The sequence below is a fragment of the Argiope bruennichi genome, chromosome 4 (genome assembly GCF_947563725.1).
Source record: "Argiope bruennichi chromosome 4, qqArgBrue1.1, whole genome shotgun sequence".
Taxonomy (NCBI): domain Eukaryota; kingdom Metazoa; phylum Arthropoda; class Arachnida; order Araneae; family Araneidae; genus Argiope; species Argiope bruennichi.
The window spans coordinates 47,424,811-47,440,979 of NC_079154.1; the positions used below are offsets into that span (position 1 = coordinate 47,424,811).

The 16,169-nt window shown below is 29.4% G+C and overlaps 1 protein-coding gene across 1 annotated transcript in view; it reads right to left on the reverse strand.

Moving 5' to 3' along the window:
• Window positions 1–7,358: 7,358 nt before the first annotated feature.
• LOC129965740 (uncharacterized) overlaps window positions 7,359–16,169 on the reverse strand; it is a 64,009-nt gene continuing 55,198 nt past the window's right edge. The window contains exons 8-12 of the mRNA XM_056079877.1: window positions 14,721–14,911; window positions 12,332–12,523; window positions 10,752–10,827; window positions 8,944–8,996; window positions 7,359–7,530 (exon numbers count right to left, since the gene is read on the reverse strand). Coding sequence (XP_055935852.1) covers window positions 7,417–7,530; window positions 8,944–8,996; window positions 10,752–10,827; window positions 12,332–12,523; window positions 14,721–14,911 — 626 coding nt within the window. The 3' untranslated portion in view covers window positions 7,359–7,416. The remainder of the gene's footprint in view (window positions 7,531–8,943; window positions 8,997–10,751; window positions 10,828–12,331; window positions 12,524–14,720; window positions 14,912–16,169) is intronic.

Consider the following 16,169-nt stretch of genomic DNA (forward strand, 5'->3'; position numbering starts at 1 on the left):
GAAATTTAGTAGAGCCGGAAGAAGAATTAAATTGCCAGAGAGACTGAACTTGTGATTTATTTTGTTTTTGATTGGACATTTTCACATTAATTTTTCATTTTTATATTTAAATATTAATTGAAAATTTGTAAAACGTTGCCATTTATTGAATCTCTTAACTGTGTTTAACTAATAGTATTATATTTTGATTATTATTTATAATCAAAAGGTGGGAGGATGTTGAAAATGTATTAATATTTTATTTTATTTATTTGTTTATTTTAGAATGGCAACGTTATTTAAGAAATATTTTTTGCTGTCTCATTTTGTAGATGGCAACTTGTAGATCAGTCCCAAGATGGAATAAACAAAGTTTGAATTTTTTACCGGTGGGATATCGTTTTTCTATTTTAATATAAAAAGCGAAAGAAAACGGTGTTTTTTCTTAGGCAGCTTTAACAGACTCCGTGACCATTTTTGCCAGCACGACCGCCTTTTCATTCCAATGGATAAATACCACACCTAGCATATATTCTGATTTAATTTTCTCCGGGCTTGAATTTTGCCAGCTAATCTGTGAATGACATTTGGAGATTTGATTTAAATCATTTTAAAGCTTGAAGGGCGAATAACTGTCTATTATTCGTCCCTTCATTTACAGGAAAAAAAACAGATTTTTTTTTCCTGTAACTGAAAATTTATCCTGAGCTTGACAAAGTGTCAAGGCTTCCACTGCAAATATTGAATTGATGGGATGAATTCTATAGACAAATGTTTGCTCATTAGAGATACCCGCAATAGAAGTGAAAGAATGAGATTTGGATGCATCCGTAGCGATAATATAATAATCTTGAAATTGTTTGCATACAGTTTCTTCAAAGAGAATCTTGGTTATATAACTAGGAAGAGCTTTATTTTGAAAACTCAAATTTAAGATATGAATTTTACAAAATATTTTCGGGAAACGATGGGGTCTGGCAGAGCTATAATATGATTTATAGAAGCATTCAGGTTAGCAAACAAATTTTCAATTAGAACTTCGTCTTTTTTTACTAATTTGATGTAAGGATTAGAATTGTGATGGTAAATAAGTGAATGAGTGCCATTGGAAAGTTGCCTAAAAAAGAATTGCACAGCTAATTTTTTAATTTTTTCCGAGAGCATTTCCTGACCAGCGATTTTCATTAAAACAATATTTGGGACCCATTTAGGCAGTCCAAGTACTAAGGGCTATAATTTGTATCGAATTGCAAGCTTTGTACTGAGTTTCGGAGAATTTATTGGTAATTGATCTTCTGTAATAAAATAGACTTAGGATGCTATTATTGGTTATGTTTATAAGATCCGTTGTTCTAGGGCTGTAAGTTTTATATGCAATAGATTTTAAAGCATTAATTTTTATAAGTGCTTTAGTTCGAATATATTTTTTAATATAATGCTATTTTGGTTTGTTTTGGAAAAATCGATGCTTAAGTATTTAATACATTGTTTCCAAGGGAGAGGGAAGCCAGCATATGTAATTTGAGGAGTCGATTGCAATTTCTTTTTTGATAGGTCAGCAAGAGAGCATTTCTCGGGGCTTATTTTAAGTTTCCAATAACTACAACATTTGAGGAAGTTATGAGTTGAGTAAAAATGAGTTGCTGATTATAAACAGTGTAAAAACATAATTACAATTTGCTTCCAATTTTTTTTTTATTATTTATTTAGCTCTTTGACTGCTATGGGCGCATATATGCGTCCAGCGCAAGTCATTAGTTCAATCTCTAGGGATCGCTACTGTCAGCCGCACGCCGCTCAAGCAGTCACAGGGTTAGCTAACAGGAGCCACACGGACTTGACCGTAACACGGTAAATGTTAGCAAAATAGAAATCCAATTACATAAAATAAGGCTAACAAAACGAGAAAAAAAAACATAGCATTGATTTAAAACAGAAACTATATAAACTATTAATCAAAACTAAAATCAAGCTTAAAAAAAGAAGAAAAGAAAAAAGAAAGTGAAAACGAGAAATGATAAAATCAGGAACTGTCCTATAAATGATGGTATTAGAATTTATTTTATATAAATTTTTTTTATTGCTTTCCAAATCAACGAAGGAGTAAAACAGCTCTCAGCGGATATGCGCATTCATCTGTGAATCGGCGAAGAATACTGTATTGTAATTACTACAAATTGCAATTGTATAGATTACAATACTATCTATTGTAATCTCTATTAAAATATTTGTTTCAACTACTTTATGTAGATGACGAATGGCAACAATAAAATAAAAATATTATTAGAATAAAGTAAGGTTTACATTCAGCCAGCTACAATCCATCCAACAAGACCACATATGTGTGGAAACTGTGCAGTAGCAAATGCTTGTCTCGTCGAAACAAGAACTTGCTATTGCCCTCTCTTTCACAGCATGCGCAGCAATCTTCCTATGCTTGATCTTACTGGAATCTTAAAACTGGCTGAGTATAAATCTACTTTAAGAATGTTTAAAAGAAATGTTTTTGTAAAGTTATTTAAAACAGAAAAAAATAATTGAATAGCGGATTGAAAAGATTCATTTCCATCATTAGATCAAATAGAAGTCATAGTACTAAAAGACAAAAGCAGAAGTTGGAGACTTCATAACCCGAATGGTAAACTGTGAACAATTAGAACCTTTGGGATATTTGATATTATCTAATAATTCAACGCCTCTTTCAGAAAAAGCCATAACAAATTATAAACTTCCTGAGATTATTCACGAACTTCGTAAATTTAAAGAAATGTTTAACTTTTACTGATGATACTTGAAAGATGCAGTTCATATCCAACCTTCCTTAAATGAATATTTACAAGGTGCAAGAAAAAACGATCGAAGGAAGATTCTAAGTACAGAAGAAGCAAAGAAATTCTTTGAAAAATGCTAAGATTTAGCCACTGTTCTTTATTAAATTTTCTTCAGCCTGATCTACCATTGTTTTATAGTATATCTGGACTTTCTAATTTCGCAATTGAATTTGTTCTATAGAAATATGAAGAGACTGGAAACCAATAGCATTTTATTTCAAAAAGTTAAATGACACTCAAAGGTTTATAGCACGTATGATCGGAAATTATTAAGTATCTATTTTTTCCATGAAACAATTTAAACGTATTCTAGAAGAATGTGAATTTACGATATTCACAGATCACCAGCCAATTATATTTGCGTTTAAACAGAAAACTGATTACTCACTTCTCAGATAATTAAGACATTTTCGGTATATTTCTCAATTTTCGATAAATATGAAATACATAATCGGGAAAATTAATATAGTTGCAAATCCATGTTTAGAATTGAATCAGTTTCGGAGAATGATTATGATAAAATTGCAGATGAACAAATAACTAATGAAGAACTCAAAAAATTACTAAGTAGTAGTAAAAATGTCAATTTTAAACAATATCCATTATCCGATTTACGATTCGAACCTATCTTGGCATCAAATAATTAGAAAAACAAGATTCATGTAAAAGAATATTAAAATAGATTTTAGGAATGGGTTAATTGCATTAGTTGCCAGAAAAGTCAAATTATTCGGCACTAGTATTCCGAATTCGATTAATTGATAAACCTAATGAAAGATTTAGCAAGATTATATGGATATAAGTGGACCAAACTAATAATAAATATTGCTTAATTTACTTTGATTGTTTCACTTGCTGGATAGCAATTATACCGATTGAAAACATTATCATAGAAACAATCACAAAACCATTTTATGTAAATTTGATTTGTTGTTTTGGGATTCCATAAAAAGTGATCGCAAACAGAGGAAATCAATTCAGATCAGAACTTTCAAGAAGTTTTAAGTATTATTTGTGGAATTAAAAAAAAAAAAAATTAACAGCATCACACCATTCATAAGGCAACAGAAAAAAATTGGAAGATGACACAGAACATTAAAAGCAGCTGTTATAGCTTATAATTCAATCAAATGGTGTGAAATTTTGTCAACTACACTCCTTGGTATTCGCACATCTTTATGTGATAATACCAACTGCTCCAATGCAAAAATGGTTTATGGTAAATCCCTGAAATTAACAGGAGAATTCTTTAAATAAATATTATTTAACTTTCTTTAATTAAATATTTTCTCTGACAAACAGCGAAAAGAAATGAAAAAAATCGTAACTAATTAAAAGCTATTGCAAAAGAAAACAGAAATTACTTTTCTGTAAGAATTTAGATCCCTGTTCACATGTGTTTGTCAGAGTGAACGATGTCAAGAAGATATTAGAATTCTCTTATGAAGGATCTTTTCCTATGATTGGCAAAAATGACAAGTATTATACAGTACGAATGGAAGGAAAGAACATTAATGTTATCCTATATCGATCGAAGCAAGCTTATTTGTTAGCCTTAGATGAAGCTGATTCTAGAAATATAACAAACCAGTGTGAGTTGTCTATCCAAAACTTTCTGCATAGTCTCTAATAAACTTATTATGTCAGAGCTTGTCATGCCAGAGAATGTCTTGCATGGCATTGACGTATAATAGTGAAGAAATACTAACTTTTGGCGGGAATTTAGCATCTTTACTGAATCTGTCGTGTTATCCTTAGTGAGTTTTTTAACGATTAATTCTTAGAATATTGTTAATAGTATCCGAAAAGCGAATTTGTGCTTTAGACACGTTTTTCTCAACCAATTGAAACAAAGATTTGACACAAAACTGCACTTGTAGTCACAGAATCTATACCAAATTTGATATATTTAAGTCGCTGCGTTTTTGAACTATGGCTTTTTCATGTTGCTGAAAACTCAGAACGAGAGACAATCAACCTTTTGTCGGATTTGATTCAAAACGTGACAAGTGTCTTTATTATAGATGTTAAATCTGTGTACTGAATATTATTTATCTAGTTCTTTTCGTTTTGTAGTTATCGTGATAATTTATATTGGAACAAGTAGACAGACGGACTTCTTCAGAAAGGATTTGATTCAAAATTTGATGGTAACCTACAAATTTGATGTAAAGACCGTGTACCAAATTTCAACCTCCTGGCTCAAAGCGTTTTTGAATTATCTTTGTCACACAGACAGAAGGACATTTTCCAAAAATGTGTTTTTCGAATTCAGGGAGGTTTAAAACCAGAAGATTCGTCGAAATCTTGAGTTCGAATTTTTTAACGATTACTATATTTTCTCTGTAAATATTTCTACCTATGCGAGAAAGTAATAAAGGAAAATAAAACATTGTCAAGTAGGAATAGAAATGGGAAGACGGATGATTCAAAATTTAAAATAGCATATAGTGGGATAAGAATTACTTTTCTAGCACATTATCAAGATTGCAGCATTTCATGTTGTATGTTAATTTTTGATTGAATGATTACAAATATTTTGAAAACAGTATTCATGTATTTTATTGCAATTGCAAGTATTCATTTGATATTAATTATTTTTTTCCTTTTATCTCAACTATGTTGATTGAAAGAGAAATAATGTATTCTCAACAAATCATATATAATTTTTGTTTCGGTAACTTTATGCAGATTGCGAATGGCAATGTAGAATAAAATTGTAATTAGAATAATAATATTTAAAAAGTAAAATGCTTTAAAAAATTGTTTGTGTTGCATCAGCATTTAGTATTAACAAAACACTATAAATAAAACTTATCTACTTACAAAATTGCTGGAACATCAGATTCTTTTAATCCGTAAAATTGATGTTGAACCAAACAAATTTGCTTGTGTGACAAAATAACGCTCACAGTTGTAAGAAAAGAATTTTAAATAAAACTAATATTTAAAAAAAAGAGTTCTGAAAGAATTTATTTAAATTATCGTTTTCGTTTTTCAAGAAATTGTTAAGTTGAATTGTTTAAATTAAATCGTGTACGCGACAGTTTAAAAACAGAAAAATAAAGTTTTGTGTTACAGCAACAGCTAACAGCATCAGAATTTAATACAATAAAACAAAAAAATAAAACTTCTCGAATTACTAAATGTTGGATCACCAGTCGCTTTTAATCCATGAAAAATGATATGGAACAAAGAAAATTTATTTGTGTAACAAATAACATTCACTATTGTGAAAAAAAGAATTTTAATTAAACTAATATTTATAGTAAAAATTCATATACATTTGTTTAAAAAATCGTTTGGAGTCTTACAGAAATTGTTGAACTGAATTGTTTAAATTGAATTGTTTACACGATAAAGAAAATCTTTGAATATAAAGGAAAATAATTAATATACAAATTTAAGAGAAATGTCTTGAGACGACGTGAATTTCTTATTGAATTTTGTGACGAAATATTGAAGAATCTGCAAGAAAAAGGCAATGCGAATACTTTCACTTAGGATCCCTATCCGTAGTTTAAGAAATAGTGGTTCATGAAACATATTTTACAAAAAATGATTACTCATTTTAGAGTCAAAATAATTCCTGCCATATTGACAGAGGACTTAAATTATCTCTCAATGCAGTGGGAACGACAGGTGAGTAAAAAATACTCACTTCTACATCATTAATATAAATTGCACGATTACTCTTATCAGATGTATTATCATAGAGTGTAAATGATGTATGATTTCACCTGCTCTGACTTATATGTGATACTGTGAATATATTTTAATGTATTTTTACTGTAATGTATTTTTTTTTTATTTAACCGTTGATTTTGCCACTGCTGAGTTGAATATTGCGCACTTGTTGGTCTACGCAAATTTGATATATTCTAGTTGGTTTATACTAATAATAAAGATGAATGTGCGTGTGCATGTGTCTGTTTTGGCATTCTGGAAACCAGACTGTTTGACCTATAGCTACAAAATTTGGCATATGTATACCTTGAAGAGTGGGAATAATTAAAAAAAAATCATTAAAATTTCTCTTGTACATAGAGAAGATATAATAAAATTTTTTCGATATTTTGTAAAATCTCAATGTTTTAGGCTCACGTATTGCTTCAAAATCTTATATTAATATAATTAAATTTATCTCAATCTTTTAAATCTTAGTTTAAAAAAATTTAAAAAAAGCTAATTCTGAAATTGTTTCCGTGCCTATTAAAGTATCTATATATGTTATAAAAATACACCGAGTTGGTTGGAAGAAATTTTGTATATGCTCTTTGTATCAAATTTATACATTTGTATTAAATTTATAACTCATTATAGAATTTTTAAAACGCATAGTATAATTAACATCGAAAGAATATATATATATATATATATATTGAAATATTGCATTTCTTTGACTCTTCTTAGACTCTTCCATATTGAAAGAAAAAAATGTTATTTTTATTTTTTGTGCTAATTTCTAAATTCATTGTTAATTGTAATGTGAGTAGTATCCTTTTAAGATCACTGACACTACTTTCATTCTAGAATAAGAATGAGAAATTCTTGATTTTATAAATAAGATTTATTGAAAAATACAGTAAAAAGAGAGAAAAATTTATTAGCGGGCGACTCTTAGCTTCATCTGAATTTCTTCGACGACGGGTTCGATTCTGGCAGACACGCCTCGGAAGGCCTCCACGTCCGGACCCATCATCTTCATGAGTGCAGGGATCTGAGGGGGAAAAAAAGACACCAAGGTATCATGATAATGAATTGGAAGAGGAGTGACTTGCTTTTAATTATAAAACAATCTTTATATGATTTTTACATATTCTATTCTCTATCAAGTGTTGGTATTTGTTTGGCTTATAGCAGTTCCTCTGCCAAAGGAAATATAAGATTTCCTAATGACGGCAGGGAGTTAAAAATGACGTGTTTGGACGGAAAAGCTTACTAGTAGTAAAAAAGAATATGTAAGTGCGTGTGTGTTTGTCTATAGGCGCTCTACAAGCCCGACCTTATGATCTAGAACTACAAAATGGAGCATCAATAAATTTTAAGGGGTAAAAATGGGCAACTCAAAAGAATTTTTTTTGAAATTTTTATGAGTATTTTAATTTAGAATTAAGCAACATTTTGAGCATTTCCTGTTCTAAATTTCAAAAATATATTGTGAAAAAAAATTACTGCACCATTTTTAAACTCGAAGAACTTTATTTTTACTTTTCTTTAATAGCACCAATTAAATTATGCAATTTTTCTTCGGTATTGACAATTTTTTAAAAGTTTTTTTGGATAATTTTATACGTGACGTTTCATTGTTGCAATGAAATTTAAATCGTTTTCATTTTTCCATCAAAACTTAATATTGCGTGCTTTTCTTTTGTTATTAAAACTGAAAAAGAAAGGTTTTACTTTTTTTTTGTACAATTTATTTGAGGAATAAGAAAGTAATGTCACACTACCGTAAAATATATACAGCTTAAAGATAAATTATTTGATACATGCAGTTTAATTGGAATTATGATATCAGTGGTCATGATTCCATTATGAAGATTTATGTACACAATTAATGCAAAAGGCATATAGCTATTTAAATAAACGGCAGTAATGACTGTAACAATTTGATGCTTAAAGAGATTTTTGAACATCAAGTCATGTATGAGAAATTTCACTGAAATTAAATGAAATATCTGGTCACTAAAAGCGGTTAGTTGAAAGAAATTATGGTTTTGTTCTCATTTGCTTATAAAAATTTTGTTCTTGGTTGTTTCATATTAATCATTATTAATAAATATAACAAGTGAGCATTTAAAAAATAAATTTATAAAAAGAGGATCTGAAGCCTGGCTGTTTTGAATCAAAAATGATTATTTTTACGATGTATAATTATTAATATATTATTTTTACGATATTAAAACTCTGCTTTGGAATTCGAAATTCATCGTTTTTGCAGAAGAAGAAAGTACAGAAGTACTACATTGATTTTGTAGGAGTAATATGCGTTAGGTATGTGCCGCTATGTTTGTTATAATACCACAAATACTTTTAAATCTAAAATCACCTAAATCTTAAATCTAAATCTAAACCACAATACTTTTAATCTAAAAATACTATCAAGGTAAAATTTTAAGAATTTACTTACTTCATTATAACTAATACACATAAATCGATACAAGGCAGTCAGGCTCTGGAACACTGGAAAGAATTGAAGAATAAAAAGAAGATATAAAGTTTGATTATTTGCTTAGTACATATTTTGCAAACTGATGAAGCAGGATATAGAAAAATTTGGAAATATTCCATGATTAATAATGTTTCTATGTAAAAAAAAATATTTGCTATTTCTTTCTCAATCCAAATTATTTTTCAAGAGTTTTTAAGCTTTTATTTCTTCAAAGGCTATAAAAATATTTCTTATACTACATTTACCAGTTATACATTACACTAATCTTCGAAATTTTTTTTCAATGCAATTGAAAAAATTTTCTTTTATATAAAATATTAAAAAAGTCCAAAATATTATTCTTTCTGATTCTTCGTTAGAGAAATCATGGTATGAAATAATTTAAGTATACAGAGTGGTTTAGGTTTTTGCAATTCATAAACTATTGTTGGTTACTCTCAGCAGAAATAGCCTATTCAGTTACTTAGAATTACTTTGTTTTTGTGAGCATTCTACTTCGGCATTGGCATCCTTCACGAATTCAATAATTTCAGATAATTGCAATGAATTTGCTTTTCTTTCAGTGTAAAACAAACCGTGTTTTTTTTTAATCATGAGGACAGAATTTTGATTGTTTCAACAACAATTAAAGTTTCCAATATGATTTTAAGTCACTCACATGAATTTTGCAATAAGAATAGCAATTGGTTCTCAAACAATTTCCTCTCTGACAATCTTTTATTATAGCTTATATTTTCAGAACTTTATAATTTATCACTATAATTGCTTCGAAAGATATTTATTTTTTGGGTGTAAAAGCAATCAATTTACTTAAAGCAGATTTCATATTATTTATGCTTTAAGCAAATGTCATGCACTACATTGCAAAACCTCTTAATAGTACATTTTGCGAACAATGTTCTCTTTGCAAATTGCATGCAAATAATAATATTTATATTACACGTTAGAAAAGGCAAATGTTTTCAGAAAATCCCTGACACTGTTTTTTAAAAAAATGACTAAAATATTTTGAAATCTTTTGTTTTAAAAAGGAAGCTCTTGAAATGCAATGTAAAAAAAATTGTATAGATTATTATATAAACTATAAATGTTAGATATTTCTCTGGTTCTCTGGTAAATGTAAGACTCTCTACTGATAAATTTATGTGGGAGAAGTATCAGTATCATTTTGCATACACATTAATTAGTACTTATATCGGATAATTAGATCTTAAAGTACCCACTTTAGAGTATAACATAAAAAAAGTAAATTGTTATAATAATATCCAACTTTGGGGTTATTCATTTCAGAATAAGTTGATACGAATGATTCAAAAAGTTCCAAAAATATATGATTGAAGAAGGATAAATTATTCCTATGACAAAACTTTATTCAAATGCTATCATTTAATAAGTCAACTACAAATGGTATTTATAATAATAAGGAATCATTAATAATGCAAGTCTACAAGTAATATTTACAGCTGGCATGATATCGCACATTTGAATTCACATCGGAACTTCGATTTGAAGAATGCAAGTAATGTTAAGAATTTTAAGATAAAAGATGTCCACTTTTTCTTGAATGTTTTTGTCATTCATTTATTGTTCGTTATTCTGAATGACACAAGACCATTGTTTTTAATGGTCTTGTGTCATTCATTGTTTTTTTTTTATCATTATCATTCCTTCTAATACAATTATTGCATTAGAAGGAATGATTATTTAGAATGTGAGGAGATGTTCTTCATTAATAAATGAAGATTATTTAACATAATATTACTTACACATTTCTTCCGCCGGTGGGGTTTGTAGGAACTGAAGGACAGCCATAGCAAGTTCACTGGCAACATCATCGAAAAGCTGGCGGGGGTGGAAATAATCGATTACTTGGATGCAGAAAAATAAACTGTTAATATTTAAATATTATATAAGACATTTTAAACGGAAAGAAAATATCCAAATTCATGAAATGCGATCCATTTTTCTGACAACATAACACATCAAGAAGTATTTAAAAACTTTGATCTATGCCGAAATTGCATTTATGCGAAATTGGACGATTTTCTTATTATAAACCTATTTTTATCCATTTTTTAAAGTCAAATTTACTTGGCGAAAGACACTAAGCCAAAAGCTATACCTAAATTATCAGAAATGGTGCGTGTATTTTTACTAATCTATAAAAATGTATTCTTAAACAACACAAACTCACGAATTTGCCCATGTCATTATTTGGAATAGTTAATTTTCAAAATCATTTCTAAAATTTTTTAATTTGATGCAACAATTTTTGTTGAGAATTTTGTAAGATGTTACTTTCTTATTCGTAAGGAAGTCAATGGGAAAGAAGATTTTTTTTAAAAAAATGTAGTTATAAATTTGAATTTGAACTTTTAATTCTGTAAAGGCATAAGTGAAGATCTTATAATTTATAAGCAAATGTTCTCAAATCTTGTGAAAAAAAATTGCATTTTTAAGTATAAAAATAGCTTGAAAATGTACGATGTTGTTAAAACAAAGCAATATTTAAACAATATAATGACGATAACAAGCTAATAATTGTGATTAGATTTCCCTGAAATGATCAATTTTATGACCCTTGATTAAAATGAAAGATTATAATCACAATTATTATTATATATACTAATCTGTACCGCAATAAACCTAATAAATTATATTATAAAAAATAAAATTTATCTTAATATTTTACTTTTAACTTTTTAATAAATTTATCGTTATTTTAGATTTTACAATGTCAAAATTTCCCTGCCTTGAATTTATTGAGTTTTTTTTTTTGCATATATTTAATTTAAAAATATTTCATTATAATTTTTTAAGAAAACCAAGCTTAACTATTAATTTTAAAATTTCTTTTCAGAGATATATCTATATTTTTAAAACCTTTTTCGAAAAATAACCTCTTGATGGTTTTGTCATGGGATAGTCAACGTACTGATTGCTCAACGCAAATCTATATCCATCTATACTAATAATAAAGATGAATGTTTGTGTGTGTTTTGGCACTTTAGAAAATAAACTGTTTGACCTATAGCTACCAAATTTGGCATTTGTATATTTTGGAGAGCAAAAATGTATAACCCCTTAGCAATTTTTTTGAAATTTTATTTAATTAGAAATTAAGCTGAGTTTCGGCGTTTTACCGCAATAACTTCTAAAAATATTATTGGAAAATAAATAAATAAGTTGGACGTTGTACATGTGTTCTTTAAGACCAAGACTACATTCAATTCTTCATTAATATTTAACGGTAATATTATTTAAGTACGACTTATTTACACTCAGGCTTCATTGTGTGTTTTTGGCTAAATGTAATTCCTGAAGAAATAGAATGAAGAATTCTCACCTCTTTTTTGAGAGCGAGGTTATACACCAGGGCACAACCTCTGACCTTGGTATCAGGGTGGTCGGCCAACAGTCCATGCACGGCCACTCGCACTGTCACCTTGCAATTGTTGCATGGTTTTCCGTCTTCCTCCCATTCCGAGATGTATGTCAGCCAATCAAAACTGCTTCCGTTTGAGCACAGGTTGCACATCTGCCAGTAAAGAAACGATGAGTAACTTCTAAATATCTTGATTAAATTCACTTTAATTAAAGAATGAATGAAATGAACGATTTTCGAATAGTTGAAAGAGCCAGTGGGTGTGTTCTCTGTCCTTCAGTGGATACATTTTCTTTTCTACTTACGAAATATGGTATGTTTAATGTTTAGTTTCGTCACAGTAGTTTAGTTTCAGTAAAAATAATCAAATGCGGATTTTAGACCCCTACCCTTTGATCGATTAGATCCAGAATTTTGTACAGTTATACAATTGCCATGCCAAAAACATGCACAAAATTTCATTTATCTAGTTTGTCTGGTTTTTTATTTATCGCTTTCATGCAATATGGAACAGTTATAAATATAGAATAATTGATAAAATTATGTACCGATTTTATCTGCCAAGCCAGTCTGTATTTCTGAAATCAACTATGTGCACATTGACGAGGGGACAGATATGCTTAGCTTCGATGGATTTCTTATAAAAATTGATAGCGATGCATTTTTTCAGTGTAAGGATTACATAAAGAATTTCGTTCAATTTTCATTTTTGAGTTGTCTTTTTCAGAAACAGATACTACAGATAAATTTCAGAAATACTAGAATTTTGGACTAAAAGATGGAGTGCCGTCTCGAGGAATAATATCTCGAGGTCAATTTCATTGACGCTTACAATGCTTTCTCTTTGCATACAAGAACAAGGCTTTTTATTATTATTCTAAAGTTAATATACAGAAAGAAAGTATTGAAATTGTTATTGAACTTAAGTAAGTTGTAACTGGGAAAGGTTGACGCGAAAGTATTCGTTGTTTGGCTGACGCAACGATGATGCAATGTTGTTGCTGCATGAGGAAACTTGTATGAGAATCTGAGCCGAATTTCCGCATAAAGTATTTAATTCTTCTCATGCTATATGTATAAGTTTGTGAGTTGTTGTTGTAGTCTATTAAAATCTGTATTACTTATACTTAATATTTCTAAAAGCAAGAACTATAAATATTTGTAAATAACTATTATAAATAAATCTTTGTGCCGTCCATTGAGTCCACGAGACCGTTCGAACCTTAATAATATATCAGGATTTAAATACGTTTTCCATTGACATCAATCCGCTTGTAGGTCTAATTATACTGTAAAAAAATGGAACAGTTATAAATATAGAATAATTGATAAAATTATGTACCGATTTTATCTGCCAAGCCAGTCTGTATTTCTGAAATCACCTATGTGCACATTGACGAGGGGACAGATATGCTTAGCTTCGATGGATTTCTTATAAAAATTGATAGCGATGCATTTTTTCAGTGTAAGGATTACATAAAGAATTTCGTTCAATTTTCATTTTTGAGTTGTCTTTTTCAGAAACAGATACTACAGATAAATTTCAGAAATACTAGAATTTTGGACTAAAAGATGGAGTGCCGTCTCGAGGAATAATATCTCGAGGTCAATTTCATTGACGCTTACAATGCTTTCTCTTTGCATACAAGAACAAGGCTTTTTATTATTATTCTAAAGTTAATATACAGAAAGAAAGTATTGAAATTGTTATTGAACTTAAGTAAGTTGTAACTGGGAAAGGTTGACGCGAAAGTATTCGTTGTTTGGCTGACGCAACGATGATGCAATGTTGTTGCTGCATGAGGAAACTTGTATGAGAATCTGAGCCGAATTTCCGCATAAAGTATTTAATTCTTCTCATGCTATATGTATAAGTTTGTGAGTTGTTGTTGTAGTCTATTAAAATCTGTATTACTTATACTTAATATTTCTAAAAGCAAGAACTATAAATATTTGTAAATAACTATTATAAATAAATCTTTGTGCCGTCCATTGAGTCCACGAGACCGTTCGAACCTTAATAATATATCAGGATTTAAATACGTTTTCCATTGACATCAATCCGCTTGTAGGTCTAATTATACTGTAAAAAAATTGATTTATCTGTTCTATTGTACTTTTATTTCCACCAGCAGTGAAAAGCCGTAACTTATATATAAAAAAAGAGGGAAATCATTTTTTTTATTTTCTCATCAATGTTGTCGTATTCTTTTAGCCTTAATATAAGTATTAAGGCACGCGCAATTTCACATTGTATCATTCATTGTGATGTGGTCTTTGTTAGCTTTGAGTTCAGTTAACAGAACTCTAGGTTTGCAGAATCGGAATTTCTCACCAAGTTGTTACTCACCAAGGCGCAAACTTCTGTCTGTTCTTCAGGCGAGAGGGTTTCAATCTTATAGAAATAAGTCATGAGATGATGCCTCTCCCTGTCCTGGTGCAGCAACAGAATGATGTCTTCTTTGAGAGCTGCCGCCTGAAACATCTTGAGAGTGAGAATGGGAATCTCAGGATGCAGGTTGCGGTCGTTCAGGAGACGACCTGGAACAAAAGAAAAAGAAAGGAATTCCTTAAACTCCTTAGAGAGAAGGCATTCTTCTAATAATCATTAATTCGCTCTGCATAATGTAACATTCGTGTCAAGTAAAACTACTATATCAAATATTTTCATAAAGCATTTGGGTTATTGGGTATTCTTCAAATAGGCTTGTGTAAAAATGTGTTAGTAGGACACAATGTTTCAATACAACTGCTACAATTTTTATATTTTTTTACAGAAAAGTAGTGCTGTGTCATATTATTGGAAGATTCGGAACACGTGTAATTGTACATAATCGGTAACCAAGTACCACTATCTAGAGTTTGGGATCAAAATTGTACAATGAATATAATTTGCTTTGAAAAATTGAACCAACTCCAATCTGTGGGTCAACAGGCTATGTAAAATACAATAATTTTCGCAGCAATGCAAAATCAAATTTTTTGCAAAATTTTGTGTAACAATTTTATCACAAAAATGAGTATTTCGGAGATGGTTTCTTATCTCATAGCAGTATCTAGATACTTTAAACCGTGAAAGAAAAATCTACCATTTGATAATAATCCTTTCTATCTGAAATCCTTCTATCTTTCCCTTTACTATCTGAACTTGCCACTAATAAAGAATTTACACTTTGTTAATTCCGGATGAAAGATAACTAGTATGAAATTAATATACATTTATTGACAGTCATTCAATCAATTGACTTTCGAAATAACCAGCTTTAGCTGTAGAATCTAATGGAGTCAATTTACGAGAAATGTCAGCCACAAGACAAACATAACTGAGCATGCAATAGTAGAGCTCATTGTAATAAACCCTGTTTATACGGCTTAGTTCTGTGCAATTAAAAAAAAGTTAATAGTAAAATGAATAATCTTCCACTATCTATCTTGTATCTTTTATAAACACTAAATGCAAAAAACATACCAGATTTCAAATAAACATGAATCGCTTCCACAATGCAGTTGAAGTTATATTTTTCTTGCTATTTTCAATAAATATTCTTCCGTGGAAAGGATGACAGTTTAGGAAAGGAATTCACACTATATTACGAAATATCTATACGTCTATTCCTCTCGATATATTGCATGCATCGATACAACTCGACAAAACTCACGCCATCTAAAATAATACATTAAAAAAAAACAGATTTCAAGAAGTCAAAATATGCTGTTAGAGACTGAAGATATCTTGTTTGTAAAGAAAATATCTTCTGCGTGGTACTGACGGGGATGAAAACATTACCAAATACACAAT